The sequence below is a fragment of the Dendropsophus ebraccatus genome, chromosome 2 (genome assembly GCF_027789765.1).
Source record: "Dendropsophus ebraccatus isolate aDenEbr1 chromosome 2, aDenEbr1.pat, whole genome shotgun sequence".
NCBI classification, from domain to species: Eukaryota; Metazoa; Chordata; class Amphibia; order Anura; family Hylidae; genus Dendropsophus; species Dendropsophus ebraccatus.
The window spans coordinates 60,293,175-60,305,831 of record NC_091455.1 but is presented as its reverse complement, the minus strand read 5'-3'; the positions used below and the strand labels follow the sequence as shown (position 1 = coordinate 60,305,831).

General features: G+C 48.4%; 1 protein-coding gene across 3 annotated transcripts in view; it reads right to left on the bottom strand.

Annotated features, from left to right (window-relative positions):
- PRKDC (protein kinase, DNA-activated, catalytic subunit) overlaps positions 1–12,657 on the bottom strand; it is a 170,729-nt gene that overhangs the window by 35,550 nt on the left and 122,522 nt on the right. For all 3 annotated transcript variants that reach the window (XM_069957596.1, XM_069957597.1, XM_069957598.1), the window contains exons 59-62: positions 12,410–12,622; positions 11,511–11,623; positions 4,339–4,470; positions 2,114–2,284 (exon numbers count right to left, since the gene is read on the bottom strand). In XM_069957596.1, the coding sequence (XP_069813697.1) occupies positions 2,114–2,284; positions 4,339–4,470; positions 11,511–11,623; positions 12,410–12,622 (629 nt within the window). The remainder of the gene's footprint in view (positions 1–2,113; positions 2,285–4,338; positions 4,471–11,510; positions 11,624–12,409; positions 12,623–12,657) is intronic.

The following is a 12,657-nucleotide window of genomic DNA, read 5'->3' as shown; positions in this document are numbered from 1 at the left end:
TCAAAAGTTGTTTGGCTCAGAAATAAAATCAGCCATTTCATAATGATTTTTTTTGTGCTGAATTCAAATATCACATGGAGAAATGTTAATTGGCTCTAGTTTCTATGATATCGAAGAGTTCTCATGTTACTGTTTTGTGAATTGTATAGAATACAGTATAATAGCCGACATATTTATTACTTCTGCAATCATAAGGAAGCAAGTTTACTGTTCATAAACTTTTGAAATATATTCATAAGAAACTTAGTTCTATCTGAAATTAACTACAATTTACAGGCATATCTAAGAATATTTACAAATTAATTATGTTTAGTGAACTCTGGAATGTAGGTCCTTATTCAATGGCTTCTCAGTGCATTTACATGTCTTTTGTATTCATACATGGGATTGTCTCTGATAAGGCCTAGTTTACATACATGCGTCCATCCGTCGGCGTTTCCCTCCGGTGCAGTAGGGAAACGCATCTCTGAACTGATCACATTGTTTTCAATGGGACAGTTCGGATTACCGATCTACAACTGATGCCGCCGGACCGACAGACAGAGCGCATGTCAGAGTGCTACATGCAGCATTCTGACGTATGGACAGCTCAGCTATCCGGCACTGCCTTCACTAAAGTGAATGGAGCGCCGGAGACATGTCGTGCACAGACGCATGCATTATGCTTCCTCCGGCTTTTGCCTCCGGTGCTCAATAGAGATATCCCTGCAACTCTAATCATGTCTGGGATATCCAGGCATGATAAGAGTTGTAGTTTTGCAACAGCTGGAGAGCCAAGGTTCCCCATCCTTGTAGTAGGAGATGCCCCCATGTATTGCTGCCCACAGTAGAGGGCTCCGGTGTCCTGCTGCTCCCTATATAGATCATTCCCTGTAATGCCGAAGAGGGAAAAAATGATGACAACTGATGAAATAAACGTATGGAAACTGATATTAAATCATAGGAACTGAAAAAAGGATAGAAAAACTGATGTTGACAACAGTTGTGACATTAGTTGTGGTCAATATCTTTGAAAAAAACGGAAACGGATGCAACTAATATATGCAAACTAGAATCAACTGTCCAACAGTAAGGGTATGTTCACACCTCGTTTTCGGTCCCTCGTCAGGCTGCACGTCAGGAATCATAGAAAAAGGATGCGGACGTGCAGCCCGACGGCCACATTGACCTAAATGAGCAGGATGGAGTCATTATGTGATGTGTTCTGCTCATTTGCAGGATGTACACGGCTTTTGTGCAGGACTCAAAAGCGTGGTCGACTACGCTTTTGAGTCCTGCACAAAAGCAGTGTACGTCCCGCAAATGAGCAGAACACAGTCACATAATGACTCCGTCCTGCTCATTTAAGTCAATGTGGCCGTCGTCCGCATGTCGGGCTGCAGGTCGGCATCATTTTTTCACTGATTCCTGACGTGCAGCCCGACGTGGGACCGAAAATGAGGTGTGAACATACCCTAATCTGCAAGCATTGATAGGTTCCATAAAGGCTAGGTTCACACTGCATTTTTTGCAATCCGTTTTTTTCATTCGTTTTGTGTGCATCAGTAGCTGACACTACTTTTGTGTCCGTTAAAAAAAAGGGATCCGTTTTTTTTTCATGATGGAAGTCAATGGAAAAACGGATCAAGACAGATGCACACAAATGCATCCATTTTTTTCACCCTTTTTTTGCAAAAACACAGTGTGAACCTAGCCTTACCCTGATACCTTTCTTCCATATTGGTCATTCTAAGATGATGCAATATACCAGCTAATGATGCTAATTTTTTTCCAGTATTGTATCACAGGCTGTAAGAAATATAGAAAGTAGGTCTATATCTTGAAAATTAGAGCAAATTTTTAAAATTTTAACATTTTCGATCTCAGCACACCAAAATTAGTTAGGATCAAATGTTTTCATGTCGGAACCTTTTTTGTTGTTGACCAGTGATCGGGCCGTGTGATCGGCCCAGTAAACGAGTGCCGATCTAGCAGTTTGGCGCTCATTTACAATATTGATCGGGCCCCCATCGGCCCCATATCTCAGCAGTAAAATGGTTAAAAGACAGTTTGCTTAGAAAAAAAAAATGTATACAGGTATATCACAACCATGTTAATATTTTTATGCAAGTACCTGTATGCAACCAATGAATGGTGGGAAACAGTACACAGTGTTGCTTAAATACTGGCTGAATTTATCGACAAGTTTAGTTGCAATGCTTTTTATTCCTGGAGAGCTGCTTATTTCCTCAAGAATCCCGGAAAATAATGCACTGAACAGCTGCTTTGCCAGAGTTGGGTCTTTCTGAATAAGAAAAGAAAAATAAAGCACTTTGTTTTATTTTTCAAAGTTTCAAAATATTTTCACTTTGGATTAAAAAGAAAAAAATGTTTGTGTTGTATCAATGGTCCCAGATACCTACAGTAGTAACTAGGCACTGGCTGCTGCTTTGATTCTGTTATGTTATCACTGGTAAATATCAGTACATAGGATTTGAAAATGAGTACAATGGGTATATTATGGTATTTGTTCATTCACTCTTTAAAGGGGTAGTGCGACGGTAAACAATTATTCACAGAATAACACACATTACAAAGTTATATAACTTTGTAATGTATGTTATGTCTGTGAATGGCCCCCTTCCCCGTGTCCCAAAACCCCCGCCCATGTACCCGGAAGTGTGGTGCGCTATACATACCTGTCACGTGCCGACTCGTCGACGATCTTCAGTCAGCGATGTCGTCTTCGGCCGAATCCCTCCAAGCGCCGGCCGCCCTCTGCCGCGTCATCGGCTGCTCAGCTGCGATTGGCTGAGCATAACTGTGCTCAGTCAATCGCGGCTGAGCATCTGATGATGCTAAAGAGGGCGGCCGGCACTCAGGACGCTCGGAGGGATTCGGCCCGGCCGTCCGAAGACGACGTCGCTGACTGAAGATCGGAGACGAGTCGGCACGTGACAGGTATGTATAGCGCACCACACTTCCGGGTACAAGGGTGGGGGTGGTGGGACACGGGGGAGGGGGCCATTCACAGACATAACATACATTACAAAGTTGTATAACTTTGTAATGTGTGTTATTCTGTGAATAATTGTTTACCGCCGCACTACCCCTTTAAAGGGGTTGTCCAGCGAAAATCTTTTTCTTTCCAATCAACTGATATGAGAAAGTTACAGTATATAGATGTTTAATTTAATTCTTTAAAAAAAATCTCCAGTCTACTCATACTTATTAGCTGCTGTATGTCCTTCAGGAAGTGTTGTTTTATTTTCATCCCCAATAGCAGTACAACCAAAGAAGTAGCAAATCAGAATTTAGTTTATGTTCACATATCATACATACAGACACAAGGCAGCTGCGATCAGAACTGTACACAGCTTGTGCTCGCAAGTAAGTGAGTGAGAAGAAATTCAGTGTAAATTGCTCTGATGATTCATTTGCACCCAATAAATGCGTAGAATTACTTATTTCTCTAGCATACAAAACTGAACAGTGTGAACTATGTCATAGTATCAAGTAGATGAGTGTGCTGGCACGAGTGATGCTGCATCCATCAAGTGAACAAGCTAGAATATGTTTTGCCAAAATGAAATTGAATAAGCAATGCATTCACATATAACCTGGTATTTAGGATTATGGCATGACATCATAATAGCTAATTGTTGTGGACTTGATGATGTCGGTATGAATTTTACATGTAAAAGCTGAATACATTTATTCCAGATCTTACAGAAATTTAATATGGTTGATGTTTAACTCTTTAACTGCATTGTACGAAAAAGAATAGTTGGTGTGAAATGTGAGCTTAGGACAAAACTTCAGAAGTTTATCATATGTTAGAAGCACAAAACAAGTATGACCCATCTTAAAGGAGAAGCCAGGAGAAAATTTTTATTAAAGTATTGTATTGCCCCCCAAAAGTTATACAAATCACCAATATACACTTATTACGGGAAATGCACATAAAGTGGATGATAGCAGAGGGATGCTTAGTGTCCCTCCAGTGCCCTGTGTCCCTCAGTGTCCTCCTGCAATTATCCTCTACAGCAGCCACAGCCCGCACAGCTCTGGGAGTCGGGTCGTGACATCACCATGTTATCCAGGAAGTGAAGCGTTGATGCAGTAGTAAATGCAGGGAAAAAAGCACTTTATAAGCATTTCCTGTAATAAGTGTATATTGGGGATATGTATAACTTTTGCTAGGCAATACAATACTTTTTAAATAAAAAATTTTGCCGGACTTCTCCTTTAAAAGTAGTGTCTACCTCCTTCCCTTAAGTTGAGATTTCCCCCTTTCCCTATCTTTGCGATCCCTTCCTGCCAGGCATTGTAAAAATGTAAGGAAAAAATTTAACAGACCTGTGCAAGTGCTTGTAGCGGTGCAATAAGTGCGCTGTATGCAATCTGGATATCAGGCAAATCTCCATGTCGATAACTTCTATAAAGAATGACTTGAGCGTCTTGCTTCATCTTTTGTTCAACTTTTATTTCCTTAATAATAAATGAAACCATTATTTATTTGTATGTAACGAAAATACAGGACTGACATTTACTGACTCTTATCATGAAATCATAAAATACCTAAATAACTATTTCTGTGTAGTCTGGAGGAAAGAAGGGAAAGGGAGGACATGATCAAGATATTTCAAGATTACAAAACAAAAAAAACTTTTGATATGTCATAGAGACATATCAAAAAATTTTATAGGTCGGGGTCTGAGTGTTCGGACTTCTGCTGATCAGCAGGGAGAGGTCTGTGCTTTGCCCGTTCTCTCCTGGCTGTGTGTCATGTGACTAAGGCCACATTTACATGTCCACAATTTTTTGTGGATGATATAAGATTTCAATATCTTAAAGGGGATAAAGGAGGAGTTTTTACTCACCGTAAACTCTCTTTCTCGTAGTCTTCATTGGGGGACACAGACACCGTGGGTATAGGCTGCTGCCACTAGGAGGCTGACACTAAGAAAAAAACAAAACAAGTCGGCCCCTCCCAGCAGGCTATACCCACCCACTGGCACTGAGCTAATTCAGTAGTGAAAAAGCAGTAGGAGGAGCCGAAACAACCATAAAGAAAAAACAGTCCACACTCAAAATCTGAAAAACACAGGCCAACAGGCAACTTTAATCAGACAACAGAGGGTGGGTGCTGTGTCCCCCAATGAAGACTACGAGAAAGAGAGTTTACGGTGAGTAAAAACTCCTCCTTTCTCGTGCGTCTTATTGGGGGACACAGACACCGTGGGACGTCCAAAAGCAGTCCCTTGGGTGGGAAAAGACAGAGTGGAGCTAAGAAGAGGAAGAAGCCACTGCTGCCTGCAAGACCTTGCGGCCCAGACTCGCATCGGCCGATGCAAACGTGTCCACACGGTAAAACCTAGAGAAGGTGTGCAGCGAGGACCACGTGGCGGCCTTGCAGATTTGAAGAGCTGAGGCCCCATGACGGATGGCCCAGGAAGCCCCAACCGAACGAGTCGAGTGAGCTGCAATCCGGAACGGGGGCGACTTACCCTTACTCCGGTAAGCCTGAGCGATGGCGGAGCGGACCCAGCGGGCCAGGGTCGCCTTAGACGCCGCTGACCCCTTTCGAGGACCCTCAGAGATGACGAAGAGTGAGTCCGAGTGCCGAAGAGACTTTGTCCTGGAGAGATAGATGCGCAGGGCGCGAACCACATCCAGCTTGTGGAGGGCGCGCTCCCTCGGATGAGAGGGGGCCGGGCAGAAAGAGGGAAGAACAATATCTTCGTTGAGGTGGAAAGGTGAAACCACCTTGGGCTGGAAGGAAGCCACGGGCCTAAGCACCGCCTTGTCCTGGTGCAACACCAGCAGGGGAGGACGGCAAGAAAGAGCTGCCAGTTCCGAAATCCGCCGGACAGACGTAACCGCCACCAGGAAAACCACCTTAAAGGACAAGATGGCCAAAGGCACCTCCCGGAGGGGCTCAAACGGAGGAGACTGCAGAGCATCCAGGACGAGGTTCAGATCCCACGGGGGAACTGGGTGCCGATAAGGAGGTGCAATGTGCGCCACTCCCTGGAGAAAAGTCCTGACTTGGGGAACTGACGCCAATGGTCTCTGGAAAAAAACTGAAAGGGCAGAGACCTGGCCCTTAAGAGAGCTCAGGGATAAGCCAGCGTCCAGGCCTGCCTGGAGGAAGGCCAGGAGTCGCGCCAGAGAAAAAGGAAGTGGTGGCGCAGAACAGGCCTCACAGTGACGGAGGTAGGCCCTCCAACAACGATAATAAATCTTTGCCGATGCAGGCTTCCGGGCCCTGATCATGGTCCTGATGACCGCATCAGAGAAACCGCGTGATTTCAGAATCCAGGTTTCAATAGCCACGCCGTCAAACGTAGCGTGGCTAAACGCGGGTGGCAAAGTGGACCTTGAGTGAGAAGGTCCGGCCGGTCTGGTAGACGCCAAGGGACGTCGGCGGCGAGGTTCACGAGATCCGTGTACCAGGCGCGCCGTGGCCAGTCCGGGGCCACGAGGATTACCGGAAGTCCTTCTGACTTTATTTTTCTCACCACCCGCGGCAGAAGCGGGAGAGGAGGAAAGATGTAAGGGAGGCTGAACCGATGCCAGGGAATCACCAAGGCGTCCGAGGCCAGAGCCAGAGGGTCCCGCGTCCGGCAGACGAACTTCGGCAGTCTGTGGTTGAAGCGAGACGCCATCAGATCCACATCCGGTGTCCCCCACCTGCGACAGATCTGGGAGAACACCTCGGGATGCAGGGTCCATTTCCCTGGATCCACACGTGCACGACTCAGATAGTCGGCCATCCAATTGTCCACACCCGGAATGTGAACAGCGGACAAGGCAAGCACGGTTTCCTCCGCCCAGGAGAGGATCAGCGCCACTTCCATCATGGCGGCCTTGCTGCGGGTCCCGCCCTGATGATTCACATAAGCCACTGCAGTGGCGTTGTCTGTCTGCACCCGAACGGGGAGACCGCGGAGCTGTGTCTGCCAGTGCAGAAGGGAGAGACGAATCGCCCGCAGCTCGAGGATGTTGATGGGGAGGCAAGCTTCCCTGGACGACCAGGTTCCCTGAACCGTCAGATCGTTCCAAACCCCTCCCCAGCCCTGCAGGCTGGCATCGGTGGTCACGATCTGCCAATGAATGGGAAGAAAGGAGCGACCCCGAGAGAGGCTCGGAGACCGCAGCCACTACTGAAGGTCTCGACGGAGGCGAGCCGGTAGTTTCACCCTCCGATCTAGAGAGGGGAGTGACCTGTCCCACCGTGACAGCAGGAAGAGCTGTAGGGGGCGGGAATGAAACTGGGCAAAAGGGATCGCCTCCATAGATGCCACCATCTTCCCCAGAACCCTCATACAGAAACGTATGGACACAGGGCGGTGGCTGCAAAGAGCTCTGACGTTGACCTGAAGGGACTGCAACTTGTCCTCTGGAAGGAAAACGCGGGCCTGTACTGAATCCAAACGCATTCCCAGAAAAACGATGGACTGGGCAGGGATCAGGGAGGACTTGGAACGGTTGAGCAGCCAACCGAAGCGTGAGAGCGTATCCAGGGTGATATGGAGGCTCTCTAAATTCTGGTCCGCGGATGGGGCTTTGACGAGTATGTCGTCCAAGTAAGGGGTTACTGAGACACCTCGAGCCAGAAGAAGAGCCATGACAGCCGCCATGGTCTTCGTGAAAACCCGAGGAGCCGAAGCCAGGCCGAACGGGAGAGCCACGAACTGATAATGCTCTTCCCCTACTGCAAAACGCAGGAAACGTTGATGAGGAGGGAAAATCGGCACGTGAAGATACGCGTCCTGAATATCCACTGAGGAAAGAAACTCGCCTGGCTCCAGAGATGCGATCACAGAGCGCAGGGACTCCATCCGGAAGTGAGATAGTCGGACATGACGATTCAGACGCTTGAGGTCTAGAATCGGACGTACCGAACAGTCCTTCTTCGGAACCACGAATAGGTTCGAATAGAACCCGCGGAACCGTTGAAGAGGAGGGACGCGAACAATCACTCCCTTTGAGAGGAGCGAAAGGATGGCCTGGAAAAAACCGGCCGCCAGGGCAGGGGACCTGGGGGGACGAGAACTCGATCTTGTAACCCTGTGAGATCAGTTCTCGCACCCAGGCGTCCTGAACATGCGCAAGCCAGACCTCCTGGAACAACAGGAGGCGGCCGCCCACCTGAGGAGATCCGGGTGGGGGAAAACCTTCAGGAGGAGGAGGGCTTGGAGGTGCCAGGCTTAAAGGGTGGGCGGGAGGCGGCAGATCGCGCCTGCCAGGAAGAACGGTTCTTAGAGAAACCGGACCTTTTGTTCTGAGGGGCCGCCGTCTTCCCGGAGCGAGACGGCGAAAGCGACCGAAAGGAACGAAAGGAGCCTGGTTTGCGACGGGAATCCTGACGCTTGGGGCGCTGCTGGGGAAGATTGGTACTCTTCCCCCCCGTGGCATCGGAAATTATGTCATCCAGACGTTTCCCGAAGAGACGAGAGCCCGCAAAAGGAAGACTGGTGAGAGAACGCTTGGAAGCGTTGTCAGCCCGCCACTCACGAAGCCACAAAGACCGGCGAATGGCTACAATATTGGCCGACGCAAAAGCCGAACAGGCTGCAGCGTCCAGAGAAGCCGAGCAGAGGTACTGAGCCGCGTCCTGAATCTGTTGGGCGAGGTCGGCCAAGTCCTCGGCCGATACGCCAGAGGTAAGGCCGTCCCTCAGTTGCTTAGCCCACACTGAAATGGACTTAGACACCCAAGTGGAAGCAAGTGTGGGTAGGAGAGAGGAGCCGGCGGCCTCAAAAGCTGACCTAGCTAAGGACTTAGTGCGTCTGTCAGTGGAATCCTTAAGAGACGACGCATTGTCCAGCGGAAGAGTCGTGACCTTGGTCAACCGAGAGATCGGGGGATCCACTGAAGGTGGGCCTGACCAGGAAGACACGAGGTCTTCGGGGAAAGGATAAAGAACCGACAAGTGTTTAGGCTTTGAGAAACGCTTGTCTGGGGTCTTCCAAAATTTGGAAAACAGGTCATCAAATTCCTTGTGACTGGGGAAAGTGCTGCGGACACGGTGGCCGCTTTTATGGAAAAAGACCTCATCAGAAGGCGATGGGTCCGGAGAATCCTTCAACTGGAAGGTATCGCGGACTGCGGCCACAAGGCTGTCCACAGTGGAAGCCGCGGGAGAAACATCTTCAGGATCAGAGTTGGAAACCGACTCTGAATCCGACAGATCTCCAGGCGAATGGGATCGCCTGTCAGGAGAGAGATGCGTAGGGGCCAGGCTAGTTCCAGGGGAGCCAGAGGAAGAGCGAGAAGAGGCACGGCGAGGACGCTTGTGGGAGCGGCTCCTGCCGGAGCGGACGCCACTGGCTGCCGGGCGGGATTGGGCAGGCGCTGAAGAAGAAGCAGACAGGCGGTCGAGGGCGGCCACGACAGACTGAGACAACTGAGCCATCTGCGACACTGACTGGCAGAGAGAGCGCGCCCAGGCCGGGGCAGACTCCTCAGACTCCGGTGGGGGGTCCTGAGTAGGGGACATAGACGAACAGGACTGCATGGAGCAAGCAGCGCAGAGAGGCTGAGAGTGGCCAGAAGCAGATTTAGTGTTACAGGACGTACAGAAATAGTAGGTAACAGAGGAAGGAGGAGGATGCTGGTGGCGTGTGGATTCAGATCTTGAGTCAGACATAATGAAAACTAAATATATATATATATATATATATTAGTAAGAAAAAACCAGCCAGCTAGTGTATTCCTTCAGGCAGGCAGCTGTTGGAGGCTAAGAAGTAACCAAAAAGCCTGCAGAATAACAGAAAACACACAGTGAAAACTCAGGACAGTAACAAGAAAAAAAAAAAAAAAAAAAAAAAAAAACAGGCATAAGAGTCCCAGAGAGGCCTTACCAAACAAATCCGGAAAGAGGCAGAGGTCCGGTCAGGGCACAGGACAGCTGCTGAGGGCAAGATGAGCAGAAGAAGCTGGCCAGGAAAACGGCAGGCTGGGGGCTGTAGTCCCACAGAATGAGGGCTCTTGCCGACCGAGGAGCTGCAGTCTGCCGTACCGACCGGGCTGCACAGGAGCGCGTCACGTGCGGAGTGACGCGACACGTGCGTGGTGACGTCAGGCGTTGGCCCGCGCGGGAGAGAAGACCGCGCGCGGGAAATACAAAAAAGACCGGGAGGAGCGGCGTGCGCGCAGAGGAGGCCGCGAAACCGGAAGTCACGGGCCGGACCCCGGAAGTCGCGGCCCGTAGGAGAAGAGGAGGCCCCGCACCCGGCACCTACAAAGACCGGCATCCCAGGACCCGACGGTATGACGCATGCGGTGACGGTAGGAAGACCGGAACGCCGCAGGTGAAGAAGACGCGGAGGACACGGGAGCCGGAGGCGCATGGGGAAGGGGCGGCGGGCGGGGAACAGAACAGGCCGCAGGAGGGGACCGGGGAACCCGAACAGCCCACGGGGAGAGAGAGAGCAGGGGAGGTATTACTTACCCCTTTGAAGCTGACTGTCCCATAGATCTTCTGCCGGCACTGTGCCGCGCTACCGCGCACAACTTTGGGAGGCTGGGCGGGCAGGGGCTGGCGGAGCAAGTCCGCATGAAGGAACAAGCAGACAGCAGGGCTAGTCTGTGTCCTGGGCGCTGGGTCCGGCCGGTGGCAACCTAGGGTAAACAGCCCCTTTCCAGTTAGGGTCTGTGCCCTGGTTGCATGAGGGGGGGGGATCAGGGCGAGTCTTTAATGACCCACCGTGCCCCGACCTGTAAGAAGAAAGGTTAAATTCACAATTCAAAGAAAAACACAAGCAGAAACTGGTCTGGAGTAACCAGACCTGCGTCTGCCTCCTACTGACACTAAGCTAAACTGAATTAGCTCAGTGCCAGTGGGCGGGTATAGCCTGCTGGGAGGGGCCGACTTGTTTTGTTTTTTTCTTAGTGTCAGCCTCCTAGTGGCAGCAGCCTATACCCACGGTGTCTGTGTCCCCCAATAAGACGCACGAGAAATAACATTTAGTAGGGAAGTGTTTGTTAATAAGAAAATGAAGAACAAGGGGACACCGGGGCAACACAATAAAATATTATTTTACTGAAAGTGGTAGAGGCTTGGAAAAGCTTCCAGCAGATGGTTGGTAAATCCCCAGTACGGTTATTAATCAAACCTAATATACCAAGTACATGAAGTCAAATATGTCTGGGATAAACACATATCTATCGTAGGATACAATTATAAAGGCATAAATGTCAACAATTTTCTATGTTTATAATTAAGGAGACAACACATCATGGAAGAAGCATTCCCAATGTACTGGATCACTATAGTAAAGCCAATGTCATAAGAAAAGTTTTAAAACCACCGTCAGGTTCCTGTGCTCGGGGACTGTTTCTACATGTGCAGCGGTGCATGTGTATGTGGTGCACATCTGATTTTACCTTTTTTGCTTTGTCACACCATCCCCTTAATGGCACTGCTAGGCTAAAGATTTTGAAACCAGCATCTCATGTACCTGAGGGGAGAAACACCACCTTTGCCTTAGAATAGAGAAACCTAAAAAAAGGAAACAAACCTTTTCTTTTTTCTGGTCTGCCAATCCTTTTTTTGCATAGATTATGCTGAGCTTCTCTTGATCTTTTAAGAAACGTCTGCGCAGTCTCAAAATTTCTGTCCTTCCTTCAATTCCTGTGTCATAATATATATATATTTGTTTACAGTATTTTAGGAGTTAACACATTAATTACATCAAAACAGTAATTTAAGGATTTTATGTCAAACTATTTATAACCATACATGCTAAATACATGCTTTTTAGTACAACTAGCCCAACTAGAACTTCAATTTTTTTAGGGCATTAGAGGGCTTAGAAGTTTCAAATGAATTTCCGAAGTGGATTTAAAGGGCCTGTATGCTAGAAATTAATATAAAGTACCCCATTTTAAAAAATGTATTCCTCAAGAAATACAGAAAGTGGAGCTAAAAGTTAAACATTTCATTTTTTTCTATTTGCCAAGAAACAACTTAAGTCATTATTTGTTAGCCTAAATCTGTCTTGCACACAGGCTTCCGGAAAATACTGTTTGAGCATACACCAGGGCACACAAGGAAAGTAGAGCAATTTTGCTGGAAGTGTTTGGGCATTTTTAGTGTCTCAGGTAGTGCCTCCACTTGGAAACACCCCTTGAAGAATTTACCAAGGGGTGTAGTGAGAATTTGGACCCCGGCTGGACCAAAGAGGGTGCTTCCTTCTGCAGCAGCTGGTGAGTATGATACATAGCCCCAGTTATCCGGGCCCCCTGCTCTGGACCAATCAGGGGGAAGCATGTAGTTTCCAGACCGGTTTATCGCCCGGTTTACACTACTTGTAAAGAACAATTAAAACACAGGAGGACCCCCTACATTTTTCATAATACTACATTTCTGCTAGAACCCTGGAATTTCCAGACAAACTGATTCCTTTAAATATCTCACCTTTGGTTTTACCATCAGTTTCATCACCTGGAAGACCTAGTCGCCGTTTTCCAAAATTCGGTCCTACAGGTTTGACTGATGCTCTCTGAGCTTTTTCATTCCTTTTACTTGTAAACAGCAAAGTAGAAGAAATGGACTCTGCAGAGTCAGCAGAATAACTGCCCAGTGTATCCAGGGAACTTCCAGTAAGCCAGTTAAATGAGCTTCTGCCACCTGCAACAGGGCAGAGCAATAAAGATTGGTTCATC